The 15,167-nt window shown below is 33.5% G+C and overlaps 1 protein-coding gene across 1 annotated transcript in view; it reads right to left on the reverse strand.

The window, feature by feature from the left end:
- The window catches only part of LRP1B (LDL receptor related protein 1B), a 762,233-nt gene that overhangs the window by 101,983 nt on the left and 645,083 nt on the right, over nt 1-15,167 (reverse strand). The window contains exon 59 of the mRNA XM_040227930.1: nt 7,942-8,106. Coding sequence (XP_040083864.1) covers nt 7,942-8,106 — 165 coding nt within the window. The remainder of the gene's footprint in view (nt 1-7,941; nt 8,107-15,167) is intronic.

Consider the following 15,167-nt stretch of genomic DNA (forward strand, 5'->3'; position numbering starts at 1 on the left):
TGATTTCACTAGACTAGAGGCTTTACGTGCCACATTCAGGTCCATACTATATGTTAACAAACTGTCTTGCTAGATGTACACATACAATACATACAGGTTAATGTAGCTGCATTGGTCTTCCCTGGCAGCTCAGTAGTAAAGAATCTACCTGCCAGTGCAGCAGATGCAGGTTTGATCTCTGGATCAGGAAGGCCCCCTGAAGAAGGAAATAGCAACCCACTCCAGTATTCTGGCCTGGGAAACCCCGTGGAGAGAGGAGACTACAGTCCATGGGGTCACAAAAAAGTCAGACATGACTTGGTGACTAAACAACAACCATAACAATGTAGCTATGCTGTTCTGTTTATAAATAAATGAAAGCTTATACATTTCCAGAGGATTTTTTTCTGATGTGGACCATTTTTAGTCTTTATTGAGTTTGTTGCAGTATTACTTCTGTTTTATGTTTCAGTTTTTTAGCCATGAGACATGTGGGATTCTAGCTTCTTGACCAGGGATCAAACCAGCACCCCATACATTGGAAGGTGAAGTCTTAATTACTGAGCACCAGGGAAGTCCCTAGTTGTTTATATCTTAAAACTGCTGTACCAACTTTTCATACAACCTAAATTAATAATAAAAAAATTTAACTAGGTACCAGTAATAATGGATGTCAAAATGGTAAATACAGAACTACCACCACTATAGTCAATGATAAATATTATTAAGCAATATCCATTAGTACAACTAAATATGATAATGCTCAAAAGAAAAAATGGAAATACCTTGGAATTTCAGAGAGTTCTTTAAATTTAATTGTTCTTTCATGGCCCTTATATAGCAAAAATCACAGTCTCAATAAAAATGGTTGATTCTAAAATATTTCATAAGAATACAGTATACTGTTAGTCACTCAGTCATGTCTGACTCTTTGGACCTTATGGACTGCTGCCCAACAGGCTCCTCTGTCCATGGAATTCTCCAGGCAAGTATATTGGAGTGGGTAGCCAAGCCCTTCTCCAGGGTATCTTGCCAACCCTGGGATCGAACCCAAGTCTCCCATATTGCAGGCAGATTATTTAGCATCTGTCACCAGGGAAGCCCTTTGTAAGAATATTTAATAGCAATTAAATAAATTTGGTATAAAGTTAAATTCCTTTTTTTTTTAATGTCAGGTAGACCTAAGAAAGAAACCTTGTTAGATATTTATTAATTATGCAGATTTGGAAAATTTAGATTTCCTCACTGGATCTCATTCTGCATCTCATTTTATAAAATGAGGGCAATGCCTACCACGTGCTGGTAAAACACTTGGCAAAATACCTGCCACATAACAAGTACTCAATAATTGGTAGATTTATTATTAACAGTACCAACTAGTAGTATTTGGTTTTGCCATTACTATTAGTACTATGTTTGCCTCTGTTAAGAAACTCCATATGGATTCTTAATGCACGTTTTTCCAAAATTCATTCTTTTGAACAAAAAATGTCTACAGGTGATCTACCTGTAGATCTATATATATCAATTCAACATAGCAAATTTTAATATAATAACAACAATGAAATCTTTTCTATTATATTGATAATTAATTATACAGGTTTTATATAAATTTATTAGTAATCCCCGTTAAATGACCATTGACTTTATATGACATGGTTATGATTTATATCTAGATAAATGAATCTTTAAATGTACACTATCTTTAATTATATACTCACAGTAATTTGTTTGATATGACCAGAGACAATGCTGATGATTTTCAGTGATCATAGATAATGTCTTAGGGAACTAACTCTAACATAATTTAGAGTCTCAAAATCAGTTTTCTTATGTAATCACACTCACTAGCTTACATCTAAAATATGCCACATAGAGTGTTTCAATTTAAGTAAAACTACAATTTAGGAATTTACAAGAATCCTTGATATTTGAATTAATAATTCAGTTACAGTAGGAAATAGGGCAAACATGGCAATAATTATGTTTGTAAAACTTTCAAAATGGTATACTTATTGAATGTATATTCAATATAGCATTACTACATACTTAGTAATTTTAGAGCAAAATTTGCTGGGTAGCTTGACTAAAAGTAATATGTTTCTAAAAGCATGTAAATTTTCATTTGCCTATTATAAAGTTATATATATTATTAAGTTATATTTTTCAATAACTTTATGTAAATCTGTGTGTCTTTAAAAGCTAGGCTTATTAAACAAACAGTTTTTAAGTTTTTAAGTTGGTTATAAAAATGTTATTCATCAGTTTGATTTAATTGATATTATACGATTTTAGTAGGCAAAACAACCTTCTGCTCACTATTGGACAAATAAATTATAACCCTTTTTTTCTACTTAAATTCACCATTTGAAAATGTGTGGTTTACTAAATATTTGTTAGTAACCTATAAGGGAAAATAATATACATATATCTGAATGACTTTGTTGTACACTTGAAACTAACACATTATAAATTAGTTATACTTCAATTAAAATTTAAAATATATATATATATGTAAGAAAAAAAAGTGTGATTGATTGCCATGAAGGAATGTTGGCAAAAGTAATCAAATGTGAATTTATTAAGAGACTATGACTGTACTTATTATTTTTGATAGGTAGATAACTGCTAGTGAACATCATTGGTTGGTTCTCTTTTAAGCAATTTACTTGAATTCATACTTATTTGTCTATGTGAACCATGCTGCTTACCCTATTTAATTTGATCTTGTGCTTATAAATTTTTGTCCCTGGTTATAATGTTTTATACCTGACTAGTCTTCTGTGTATACAGTCATTATTTAGCTTGACATACACATTCTGCCTGAGCCATAAAAGCATTTCATTGACATTGACATTTAAGCTGCAGAACATATTGAAACATATTTACATTCAATGCTCTTCTCTGAAAGTACTATGTAAAAGGTACATATTCTTTACTCACAACGTCTTTACTATTTGGGCAAAAGCTACATTCTTATATCTTTCCACAGAATAAAATAATAAGCTGAGAGATAAATCACCATAGTATTATTCAGTTACTTACTGTAATGCAATCAGAAAGCCTATCTCCTGACCACTAATCCCCAAGACTACTCTCCTTTGTCAAATCTGTCTTCACTTCCACTTAGATTCAAGTAATAAAAGTTTTGAATGCTTTAAAAAAATCACTAGTCTTTTTGATAAAGAGGTTTGACATTCTATTTTCCACTTAATATAATGTTTTCTTGGACTGAAAGTGAGTGCCCATTTATACATAATTTTAGCAAGTTGACTATAGCTGTCGGGTTGTCTTAAGTATCACAAAGGTTACAGAGAACTATGTAGCAAGGCCTGACAAGGAAAAGAAAGAACTGGGCTTTATTGAGCTCTCTCCCAGTTACTACTTAATATATTCTGACATGTTTCAAATTGTAGGTCACAATCTATTTATACTTCTGGAAAGTTCATTCTCAGCCAGCATTGTGGAAATGAGATTGAAATATTTTTGTCTTTTCCATGAATACAAGTAAGCCAACTCAAGCCTTCTGACACTGAATAGTTTAGTGTTGCTCTCACCATATGGTCCAAATGAACCAGTAAATTTGACTTACACAGCAAGAAGCATAATTAGAGAACCCTACTTTCATTCTCTCATAGGTCTGTTATAAAAATTCAAGGACCAAATACAGTGCATGGCACTTAATAAGCAACCCTATATATATATATGTATATTTGCCTATATATAGAGAGAGAGGCAAAAAAAAACCCCTATCTGTCTATATCTATATATATAAATTATCATTATCCTGACAATGATCACAACTAGTGTTATTTTAATTTTTAATAAGTATTGTCTGATTCTAAAAAGAAAGCATGGTGGAACATTTAGAAAACAACAGAAGTGTAATGAAGGACCTATTGCATATGTGTTTTTTTCCCGTATTATATAAACAAGCTTTTTTCTTGTGCTTTTAAATTTTATAATACAATGTGATTTTTCTCTATTTTTCTTTATTATTATATAGTTTTCGGTTATGGTGTTTTTATCATATATCATTCATCTTTTAGATATGCTATATTTTATTTATTAACTACTTGGATTCAGGTTTTTATCTCCAAAATTATTTTATGAACATTTTCACTTCCAAATATTTTGCTTTTTATTATGTAATCTTTGGAACATATGTCTAAAAGTGACATTATTTAGTTAAAGCTGCATATTCCTATGTCATTTATTTGTTAAACTATATACACTATTTTATTTTTTCAATTTTGTACTTTCAACTTATTCTCTTGGGTTCTTGAAAAGCAAATAGGACCAAATATCCAGCTCTTAGTACTTTCTAAATATAATCAGTATCTATTTAATATGTTAAGGGAGTTAGAACATCAAACTTAATTTAAATTAAAAACAGCCCTTGTTTAAATAAAAAGTAAAAGAAAAGCAAAGGACTGTTTATATGTATGTTCAACCTTTATCAAGATATTAATTAAGTGATTGTGTACTTCACATCCCAGGTACATAAATGACTTGAGATATATCAGTATATAGTTTCATTATCGGTTTCATGATGTTTCAAGGGTGTTCACAAGTTCCTAGCTTAATTTGCGTTTGAGCAAACACTTTTAGGGCCATCATACTTGATCATAATTGATGACAGTCATATACGTTACCATCATATTTTGGGCATTGACCTGGACAGAAAGATCTTGAATGAATGAGATAGAAATTTATCTCCATCTACTTGTCTACTATAAGGGCCCTTCCTATTGCAGTAAGACTTTCATTTAATTTTTCTTTCTTCAGTTGAGGCTTCCTTCCTCCAGCTTCATTCTTGGCAATAAAATTTGTCATTCCTAAAGTATATAGATGTGGTGACAGAGAGCACCACAAAGAGAGCCTCTGCTATCTTCTTGTTGAATTCGTTTAAATAGCTCAATACCAATGTATTTCTTACCTTAGAAAATTGCACAATTACCTCTTCATCTAGCCAATTTTATACATTTTCACATTTTCTGAATTAGAATTGCCTCCCTTTATGCATAATCCTAAACTTTTATGAGTGGGAGTATTTGAGAATATTGCCCCAAATTTACAAAATTTCTTGCTCCATTAGTCTAAATTAACTGTGTAGAAAACCTTGATTCATTTTGATATAAACATTCAAAGTCTAAATAACAGACCTGTAACAGTAAGAAAAATATCACATAGTGTGAACATATCTTAGAGAATTAATATTCATAAACATGAAAATTAATTGTGCACATAACATAAATACTCTCCTGTAGCAGTGTTGAAATTATAATTTCATAAATTATTCTCTATTTTCCATAAAAAATGACTGAATAAGTCAATGCTTTACTCTATTTTCCATTGTTCTGCCAAGGCAAACTTTATCTTAAATGTATCTTCCTATGAGCAGGTCACAGAAATGAACTACATGGACCTTTGTTCATATAGTCAATGTCAAACTATTTCATTTTGTAGTACCTTCCTATATATATACAACTCATATATTTTTAGTTTTAGTTTTCTTCATTACAAAAACCTTAAGGAATGAGGAAAAACTCATTCCTACATGCAGAATTTTAATTATGCCTCTCAGATGTGTGCCTTTAATTAACTGGTGACATTTCCTTTGTTCAATTATTATAGTTATATACAACTGTCATAAACTTCTAAATTTTAATTAAGGCTGCCCCAAACCCTAGTTATATAGTGTCCACATAGGAATTTGCCAAAGGCTCAACTGTAAGTAAACCAACAATGAATAAATCCATGAACTGCCCACTGGGATTTGTTTTACAAATTAACACTTGTGTGGAGATAATGAGGTTCTACAGTCCATAATACCAAACAATGTTTTATAAAACCACATTTTTAAAAGTGAAAAATGCATTGTAAAAGACTTAATTAACTATCATATTATTATTATTTGTTGCTATAAGACAATAACTACATGGGTATATATCAAGTTGAATTCATATGAGAACTTATTTGCATTACTAATTAGAAATATATATTTTTTCTGACTGTACTTTCTAGATAAGTCAAGATCTAGTACTCTGGATATTAAACTTGATAATGTATGGGTTCTAGATAAATGAATAGATAAACTTGATATATTGTGGATTTTAAGAATGCAGCAAGGTCTGGACAAATGATTTGAATGAAACATTAAAAGTTGTGCTGTATTTATATATAGCTCACAGAACAGTACAGTGTTAGTTGTTCAGTCGTGTCCGACTCTTTGTGACCTTGTGGACTGCAGCCCACCAGGCTCCTCTGTCCATGGAATTCTCCAGGCAAGAGTACTGGAGTGGGTTGCTATTCCCTTCTCCAGGGGATCTTCCTAACCCAGGCATCTAATTCAGGTCTCCTCCATTGCAGGCAGATTCAGGGAAGCCTTCATATAGCTCAAGTCAAGATAGTAAATTCAATGTTTCAAAGAGATTTTTCTCTTTGGATCCATCTCAGTTTGAATAGGTAGCCATAGTTTGGAGTGTCAAATCCTTTCATTGGCTTAAATATTTCCAAAGATAAATATAAGAAACTCATCTGGTCACAACCCAAAGTTTATCTTAAATGAGAAAATTAAGAGCTAAATAACTCTAAACACCTCATTTGCATAAAAAGCATCTTCCCTAAAGCTAAAGCAGTATGTGTGTTGTAAAATATAATTACAGGTCATACCCTCTTACCTCACATTCAATAGATTTTCATTTGCATATTCATTGGAGGTCTCAGTACACAGCTTTTCCAATGGCAACAGAATATACTTTGTGAACTGGCTCCCCCTCAGGCAGAATGAATATATGTAGTAAGACTCCTTACGCCATTTTAAATTTAATCAATCTGATGAATTCTTGTTTAGAATTCTAATGAGTAGTTAAAATTATCTTAATTATCAATTAATCATATCAAAAATATTTATAAGCATAAAGCTATCAAAGAAATAGTAATGTTTTTACTCTGAGAATGTAAATCAGAAAATGGCTTGCTGCTCCTGAACACCATTGAAAATGCTTCTTCACGTGGCTCTTTCAGTTATCGTTATTCTAAATACCACAAAGAATAACAAGCAATAGAAGCAGTGAGAAATTCAAGTATGATGAAAATTAACCATGTAGCGGGTGTGAAGAATATATGAATTGGTTTTCTATCTGACTATCTAAATCTGCACTTATTGTAGAAGAACTGAATGTGCATAGATTGCATTCTAATTGTTGCACAATCTCCTTTGCACTAATACTGGAATTTGAAAATTATATTTTTATTATTCATTAGGGTTAATTTTTTCCCAATAGGATCATATTTTAAATGTAATACAAGTCAGTAGAGAAATATATGTTAACATTCACTTATGAACTGTAGAAAACACTTCATGCAAGCACAGCTATAGCATAAATTAATAAGAATCTCTTTTATATCCAAATATGTAGTAACCTGATATTTCCAAAGCAATGTGTTTTGAATATACTAGATTATAATATCAACAAAGTAGTTTTGATTTTGGATGGAATTTTTGATACTATAAGATATACTGATATAGTATGTATATATTTCAAATAAATCTAGATTTTAATGACATGAGTTTTAACATTAGGCAAACTTGGATTAAAATATATATATATATATTGGAGTCAAAAAGATAAGGTTTGTAAAACTGATTTTGCCTCATCATTTTAAGCCAGAGTCAGAATATCTATAAGCCCTGAGCCTTGTCAACGATAAGCATTTAACACAAGATAGTGTTCATTTTTTATTATTAATTTTTGTGACTTGAACTTTGATATACTCAATTTAGAATAATTGCCACTGATTATTTTGAATTAATTATTAGATTTAATTTTTACATTTGTTATTAAGACACTGGGAATGATATTCATTATAATTCAACATTAAGTATTTTCTATATATTTTTCACATGTAAGGAAAATTGCACATTATTTGCACATACAATACCACTCAATTATTTACCCAGAACTGATGGCATACAAGTTCCTCCATTTTGACAGTAGTTGCTACAGTGGTTGATTTCACATCTTTCTCCTGAATAACTAGGCCAACAGTGACACCTCAAATCACCCTTCTCATTTAAAATGCATCTTCCTCCATTTTCACAAGTCAATTTGCATGAATCATCTGGTTATAAGAAGAAATGTACATATTAGCATGCCATTCAGTAGACGGTAGAGTAAGAAAAATTCAAATAAAAATTAAATACAAAGACAATTTTTTTTTCATAAAATTCCAAAACTAAATACACCTAATATAAAACTAGAAGAAACAAAATACTATCTGAAAATAGAGAATCAGATTTCAACTATTGTTGAAAGTGAACACAAATATTTAATTAACTTTTATTCTTTTTCAGGCTTAAGGTGCTATTTATCATTTTTTTTATATTTGTTAAAATATTAAACAATAAAACTAACTGAAACTTTCTAAAAATAAAATATTTTCCAACCAATAAGTGCTTTTTCACAGTATGGGGAAACATTTCTTATTTTTCAAGGAATGTCTGATATTAAGCCAAACTGAAATATTATAAATATTATAGTATATATATGTAGCCATACATATAATATATATAGTATAGTGTGCATATAGAAACACACACACATATATATATATATATAAAGTTTATAGCATAGGGAAACATTTAAATGAAAACATACTCTTTGATGTACATACTTATATTTATAAACACACAAAACAAAAAGTTACTTAGATTTGATACAAGGTGGTGATAACTCTCAGAAACATCTATTTCCACATATAAGCTGCTTAGGCATAATTTGCCTACATAATACATTTTGGCTTTGAAAAGGAAATGATGATCATTCCTTGAGGTCACAGAGTTAGTTTTAAAAATATGATTAGTCTGATTTATGATAAAGATTGGTTTGGAATCATTTTCTGGATTATTTTTTCTATATGTATAGACATGGCCTTTCTCCATTAGAAATACTGCTCTATGTAGACCAGGGCGCAATGTCCAATGTAACAAAGACAATTAACAATAGTTTAAGAAGCAGTTTATCCAGAAAATACCTTTTTCTAAAGTCACACTTATTTTGTATGAAGTCAAAACAGCCTGTATTCTTTACTCAAGATACATTGACCTAGACATAGCAGCAGCTTGAATATATCACTGCAATAATCACAAGAACATCTTAAAGAGCCTCAGTGACATTAAATGACAATAATTCAAGTATCATAACTACTGTCATAGAGACAATCAGCAGTGTCAAACAAATTCTGATATTTTTGGCATTGCAAAACAGCTTCCAATACTTTTTCAAGTAGGGAGGCTTCAGGTTGGCATTACTAAATTCTGCTTTTGTAACATGAAATACTCTCTCATGAGGCACTATACATACACATGGTATAAACAAAGTGACAATTGATAGAGTAAGATTTGTTTTCAGGTCCTAGTTCTGCTCCTTACTATGCATAAATTAAACTATCCAAGCCTTAGTTATTTCTACTTTAAAGTAGCCTTAACAACACATGTACAGCTTAACTCATAGATTTGTTGTGAATATTAAATAAGAAACTTGAAAGTAAAAGTTAGAATTATAGAGCTTTGTAAATTTTGAAGTACATAAGTAAATACCATGCACATACACACAAATGGGAACACAAGGTGTATTGCTAAATTTCAACAGGAAATTGAGGCACTCATTTGGTAAGTTACCAAGTGACAGTCCTTGTGAGCATTATGTACTGAGTGCCCATGAGGTGCCCTGAGAATCCAGCTCACATGGAATGGAATCTGTGAAAGCCAGAAGGTGAGCGATGGAGGGACTCAGTGAAGGTTACTAAGACTGGACTGGATTACAGAGTGTGAAGGAAGGAACTGAAAGACAAGTGAATTTGAAGAGATAAGCACAGTGTCACAGGAGATTCTTGGATATTGGACTTTTCCTCAAAAGTAGTGTTACGTCTTTAAAAAGTCTAGAATGTCTAAGAATGACTCTAATGATGGGGTTAGACTGAAAGCAAGGGGACTATTAAGATTCAGTTTAAATTGTCCAGGCTGGATAAGATGATGGCTTTAAAATAATGTAGGATAGATAAATGTAGACATATTCTAAAAATAACTAGAATATAAAAATCACATCAGAGGGAAAGGAAAAACTAAGATAATCCTTTAGTTTCAAACTCAGGGGCCATAGGACCTAAAGTGTTTTATCTCTGAATGTATTAAATTGGAAATACCTATTTAAATGAAGTGGGAATCTCTAGCAAAGGGTTGAATATAAACATCAAACTCTCAAGAAAGATCTGGAGTGGGAATAACATTTGCTTAGTTTAAAACTTACCAAAACATTTCTAACTCTTTTAGCATGAAACATCCTAAGTGGAGTTGTGAATGTGAATAGTGAAGAAAACTATTAAAAGTATTATGATCACACTTAGGATTACTGTGGGAGGGTACAGTTTCAGTGATGGATGTTCTATGTAAAACACAAAATCTCTACATGTTAGGATATGTGCATTTCTATAATGTGCCTCATTAGGCACCAGAAATTTAAACATATAACACTGCCTGTTGAAATGAAAGTGGAGTTACAGTCTTTCAAAACCTAACTGTAACAGTTCTATAATGAAAATGGAAGTTGCTTTTGTCAATATCTAAATTGCCCCCAGAAGACAAGCTCCAGCAATTATAATCAACTGTAGGGAAGAGCAAGTGAATACTTTTCCAAGAATGGGTAACATTTGAATTTCAAATTTCTTACATGAAGATTAAAAATACTCAGTGTACTCATCATTTAACAATAGCAGCTAAAGAAAGGCAAGTAATTATAAAGAGCTGAAAAAGTTAGCTATATCAAATGTCAGGAAAAATTAATTGGCTTTTATCTATACTAATCGATCATTCTAAACTCCATTTATTTATATACTTAACCAAAGTGTTCCAAGTAATCCATTACCAAAGCTCATATATATGAAAGCCAATGTGAATAACTTTAACACTTGCATTATATAAGATTTTTTTAAAATTACAAAATGAATGTTGAGGCATTTTCTGTAATCATGCCTTTCAGGTCGGGTTGAAAACATAAAACTAAAATTTCTAAAAGAGTTTAAGATTTTGGTTAAGTGTGTATGTAGATAAAATGCTTCCTCATTTAAAACTTACGAAGTGAAAAGTGAAAGTGTTAGTCACTCAGTCATGTCTGCCTGTTTGTGAACCCATGGACTGTAGCCCACCAAGCTCCTGTGTCCATGGGATTATTCATACAAGAACCCTGTAGTGGATCGCCAGGCCCCTTCCAGGGCATCTTTCTGACCCAGGGATTGAACCTGAGTCTCCTGCACTACAGGCAGATTCTTTACCAAAAAATATTACTTAATTTTTTTGCTACCTTTATATTAGAGTGCTGTGTGTCTATTTTTTGCAAGGCATTGTGCTGGGCACTTTCTGCATGTTATTTCTAGCATTTTCCAATTACTCTGGACATAAGTACTTTGGGTGGATTGGAGGCACTAGAGTGCATTATGATGATGAAGACTGTGGAATGCCTAGATCCACCTTAGAGTACTACCATTATTAAGTATTTTATTAAGTATTGTTAGACAGTCAGTTGGACCTCTCCATACTTCAATTTTTCATCTGTAAAAATAGGGACAATGAGAATATAACATCATCAAAGTTTTGTGGGGATTAAATGAAATAATGTGCATATAACATACTTAAAATATGCCTTGCACATAAGCCTTCAAGGTATTTATTCTTTTTACCAATAGTGGGAGTATTTACTGTTAATTTGATTATACACAGAAGAAACTGAAACTGAGGGAGTATGATGCCAAAAAAATTAGTTAAGTCATAGACCTTGAGGGGGGCTCAAGAGAGAGGTGATTTAATTATGGCTGATTTGTGTTTTTGTACAGCAGGAACCAATACAACATTGTAAAGCAATTCTCTTCTAATTAAAAAATACATTTTAAAAAACACAAAAGAAACGTAATTAAAAAAACTTCCCTAAAAATAAAAAAAAGAGGAGTAGATTTTGGTTTAATCCATAGCATCACCTCACCTCTAACCAAAGGTCAAGTTCTTCCTATGTCAGTCAGTCAGTCAGTTCAGTTGCTCAGTCGTGTCTGACACTTTGAAACCCCATGGACTGCAGCATACCACTTCTCCCTGTCCATCACCAATTCCCGAAATTTACCCAAACCCATTTCCACTGAGTTGGTGATACCATCCAACCATCTCATCCTCTGTGGTCCCCTTTTCCTTCTGCTATCAATCTTTCCCAGCATCAGGGTCTTTTCAAATGAGTCAGCTCTTCGCATCACGTGGCCAGAGTATTGGAGCTGCAGGTTCAACATCAATTGTTCCAATGAACACTCAGGACTGATCTCCTTTAGGAAGGACTGGTTGGATCTCCCTGCAGTCCAAGGGACTCTCAAGAGTCTTCTCCAACATCACAGTTCAAAAGCATCAATTCTTCAGCACTCAGCTTTCTTTATAGTCCAACTCTCACACCCATGCATGACTACTGGGAAAACCATAGCCTTGACTACACAGACCTTTGTTGACAAAGTGATGTCTCTGCTTTTTAATATGCTGTCTCAGTTGGTCATAACTTTCTTTCCAAGGAGCAAGCTTCTTTTAATTTCATGGCTGCAGTCACCATCTGCAGTGATTTTGGAGCCCAGAAAAATAAAGTCAGCCACTGTTTCCCCATCCATTTGACATGAAGTGATAGGACCAGATGCCATGATCTCAGTTTTCTGAATGTGAAATTTAAGCCAACTTTTTCACTTTCATCAAGAGGCTCTTTAGTTTTTCCTCACTTTCTGCCATAAGGGTGGTGTCATCTGCATATCTGAGGTTATTGATATTTCTCCCGGCAATCTTGATTCCAGCTTTTGCTTCCTCCAGCCCAGTATTTCTCCTGATGTACTCTGCATATAAGTTAAATAAGCAGGGTGACAATATACAGCCTTGACTTACTCCTTTTCCTATTTGGAACCAGTCTTTTATTCCATGTACAGTTCTAACTGTTGCATCCTGAACTGCATACAGATTTCTCAAGAGGCAGGTCAGGTGGTCTGGTATTCCCATCTCTTTCAGAATTTTCCAGTTTATTGTGATTCACATAGTCAAAGGCTTTGGCATAGTCAGTAAAGTGGAAGTAGATGTTTTTCTGGAACTCTCTTGCTTTTTCAGTGATCCAATGGATATAGGCAATTTGATCTCTGGTTCCTCTGCCTTTCCTAAAACCAGCTTGAACATCTGGAAGTTCATGGTTCACGTATTGTTGAAGCCTGGCTTGGAGAATTTTGAGTGTCTTCCTATGTATTTGTTGATTTTGGATTATTGAATTAATTATTTGTATTATTGGTTTCCCACATGGCTCAATGACAGAGACTCTGCCTGGCAAGTCGGAGATGCAGATTTGATCCCTGGGTTGGGAAGATGTACTCAAGAAGGATATGGCAACTCACTTTTGTATTCTTTCTGGAGAATTCCGTGGACAGTGGAGCCTGGGGGACTACAGTCCATGGAGTCGCAAAAGAGTCAGACATGACTTAGTGACTAAACAACTACAAGGACATTCACATTAAGTAAAGGGGCAAAAGAGAGGTTATATAGAAGAGACAGTCTTATTTATTTATAAAAGAAAAGCAACAAAACCCATCGGCAACTTGGTAATTAAAAAAACAAAAAACTTCTAACACCCAAATCAATGTAAATGTCACACTAGTAGCCTAAGTTGTGTGCTTCCACGCGAAGTACAAATCTCTCTCCCAGGAGTCTTTCCCACCCCAACAACAGTGTAAGTAGACAGTGCCCAGGAGGCATCTTTGAGAGCACTGCTTATGGTTGTTTGGAACTAGTGAAAATGTGGTGCATCGTCTACAAGGAAGGAGTTGTTGACATTTTGAAGAATCTGTTTCTGAGATGTTATGTAGAACTCGCAAATAGGTGGGGAATCAATGGAAACAGTGAGAGACTTTATTTTGGGGGGCTCCAAAATCACTGCAGATGGTGACTGCAGCCATAAAATTAAAAGGCACTTGCTCTTTGGAACAAAAGCTATGACCAACCTAAACAGCACATTAAAAAGCAGAGACATTATTTTGCCAACAAATGTCCGTCTAGTCAAAGCTATGTCTTTTCCAGTACTCTTTTAATCATGCGAGAATTGGACTATAAAGAAAGCCGAGTACTGAAGAATTGATGCTTCTGAACTGTGATGTTGGAGAAGACTCTTGAGAGTCCCTTGGACTGCAAGGAGATCCAATCAGTCCTTCCTAAAGGAGATCAGTCCTTGGTGTTCATTGGAAGGACTGGTTGGATGTTGAAGCTGAAACTCAAATACTTTGGCCACCCGATGCGAAGAGCTGACTCATTTGAAAAGACCCTGATGCTGGGAAAGATTGAGGGCAGGAGAAGGTGATGAGAGAGGATGAGTTGATTGGATGGCATTACCAACTGGATGGACATGAGTTTGAGCAAGCTTCGAGAGTTGGTGATGGACAGGGAAGCCTGGCATGCAGCAGTTCATGGGGTCACAAAGAGTCAGACACAACCGAGCAACTGAACTGAAGTAGAACTCGTGGCCATCCACTGTTCACCTACATGACTGTGGCAGAGTAGTGAGTGAAAAATGCACCAGATAATGTTTTAACATGTGCATGTAATTCTATTAGTCTGTCATCACAATTGAGATCATGGAAACTCTGATTGGGAGAATTGGTAAGGAAGAAGGGTTCATCCTAGTACTAGGGAGAGCACCCCTTTACAATGACGGGCACTAAAATACTCTTCCAAAAGACCAATCAAGATTCACAGTTAGTTTTCCACTAAGCATGTTCCAACCTACCATCCAATAGCAGACTTTGCACATCAGACTTACTAACTGGAATAAATGACTCGTTATTTTCTTTACATTCAATGGTTTCGTGAGTTTTCAGACAGTTTCTCCTGTTTCAATGTCCTCTTCATTCATTCCTGCTTAACCTAAATCTAATTTGCCTTTGCAGATCTTATTCTAAGGTCCTATTCTATAGGAAATTCTCATCTTTGGGATAATGATCAAATTTTTCCTAACAGTTTGAACTGTGTCTCTTCTGTAGCTTATATCACATTCCCATAAAGACCTATTTATCGGTGTTTGTGTCATTCATCATTGCGTCTTTGTAAGATCTTCAGCTATGGATATTCAGTACTTTAA

This window comes from Oryx dammah, unplaced genomic scaffold (genome assembly GCF_014754425.2).
Source record: "Oryx dammah isolate SB20612 unplaced genomic scaffold, SCBI_Odam_1.1 HiC_scaffold_27, whole genome shotgun sequence".
NCBI lineage: Eukaryota > Metazoa > Chordata > Mammalia > Artiodactyla > Bovidae > Oryx > Oryx dammah.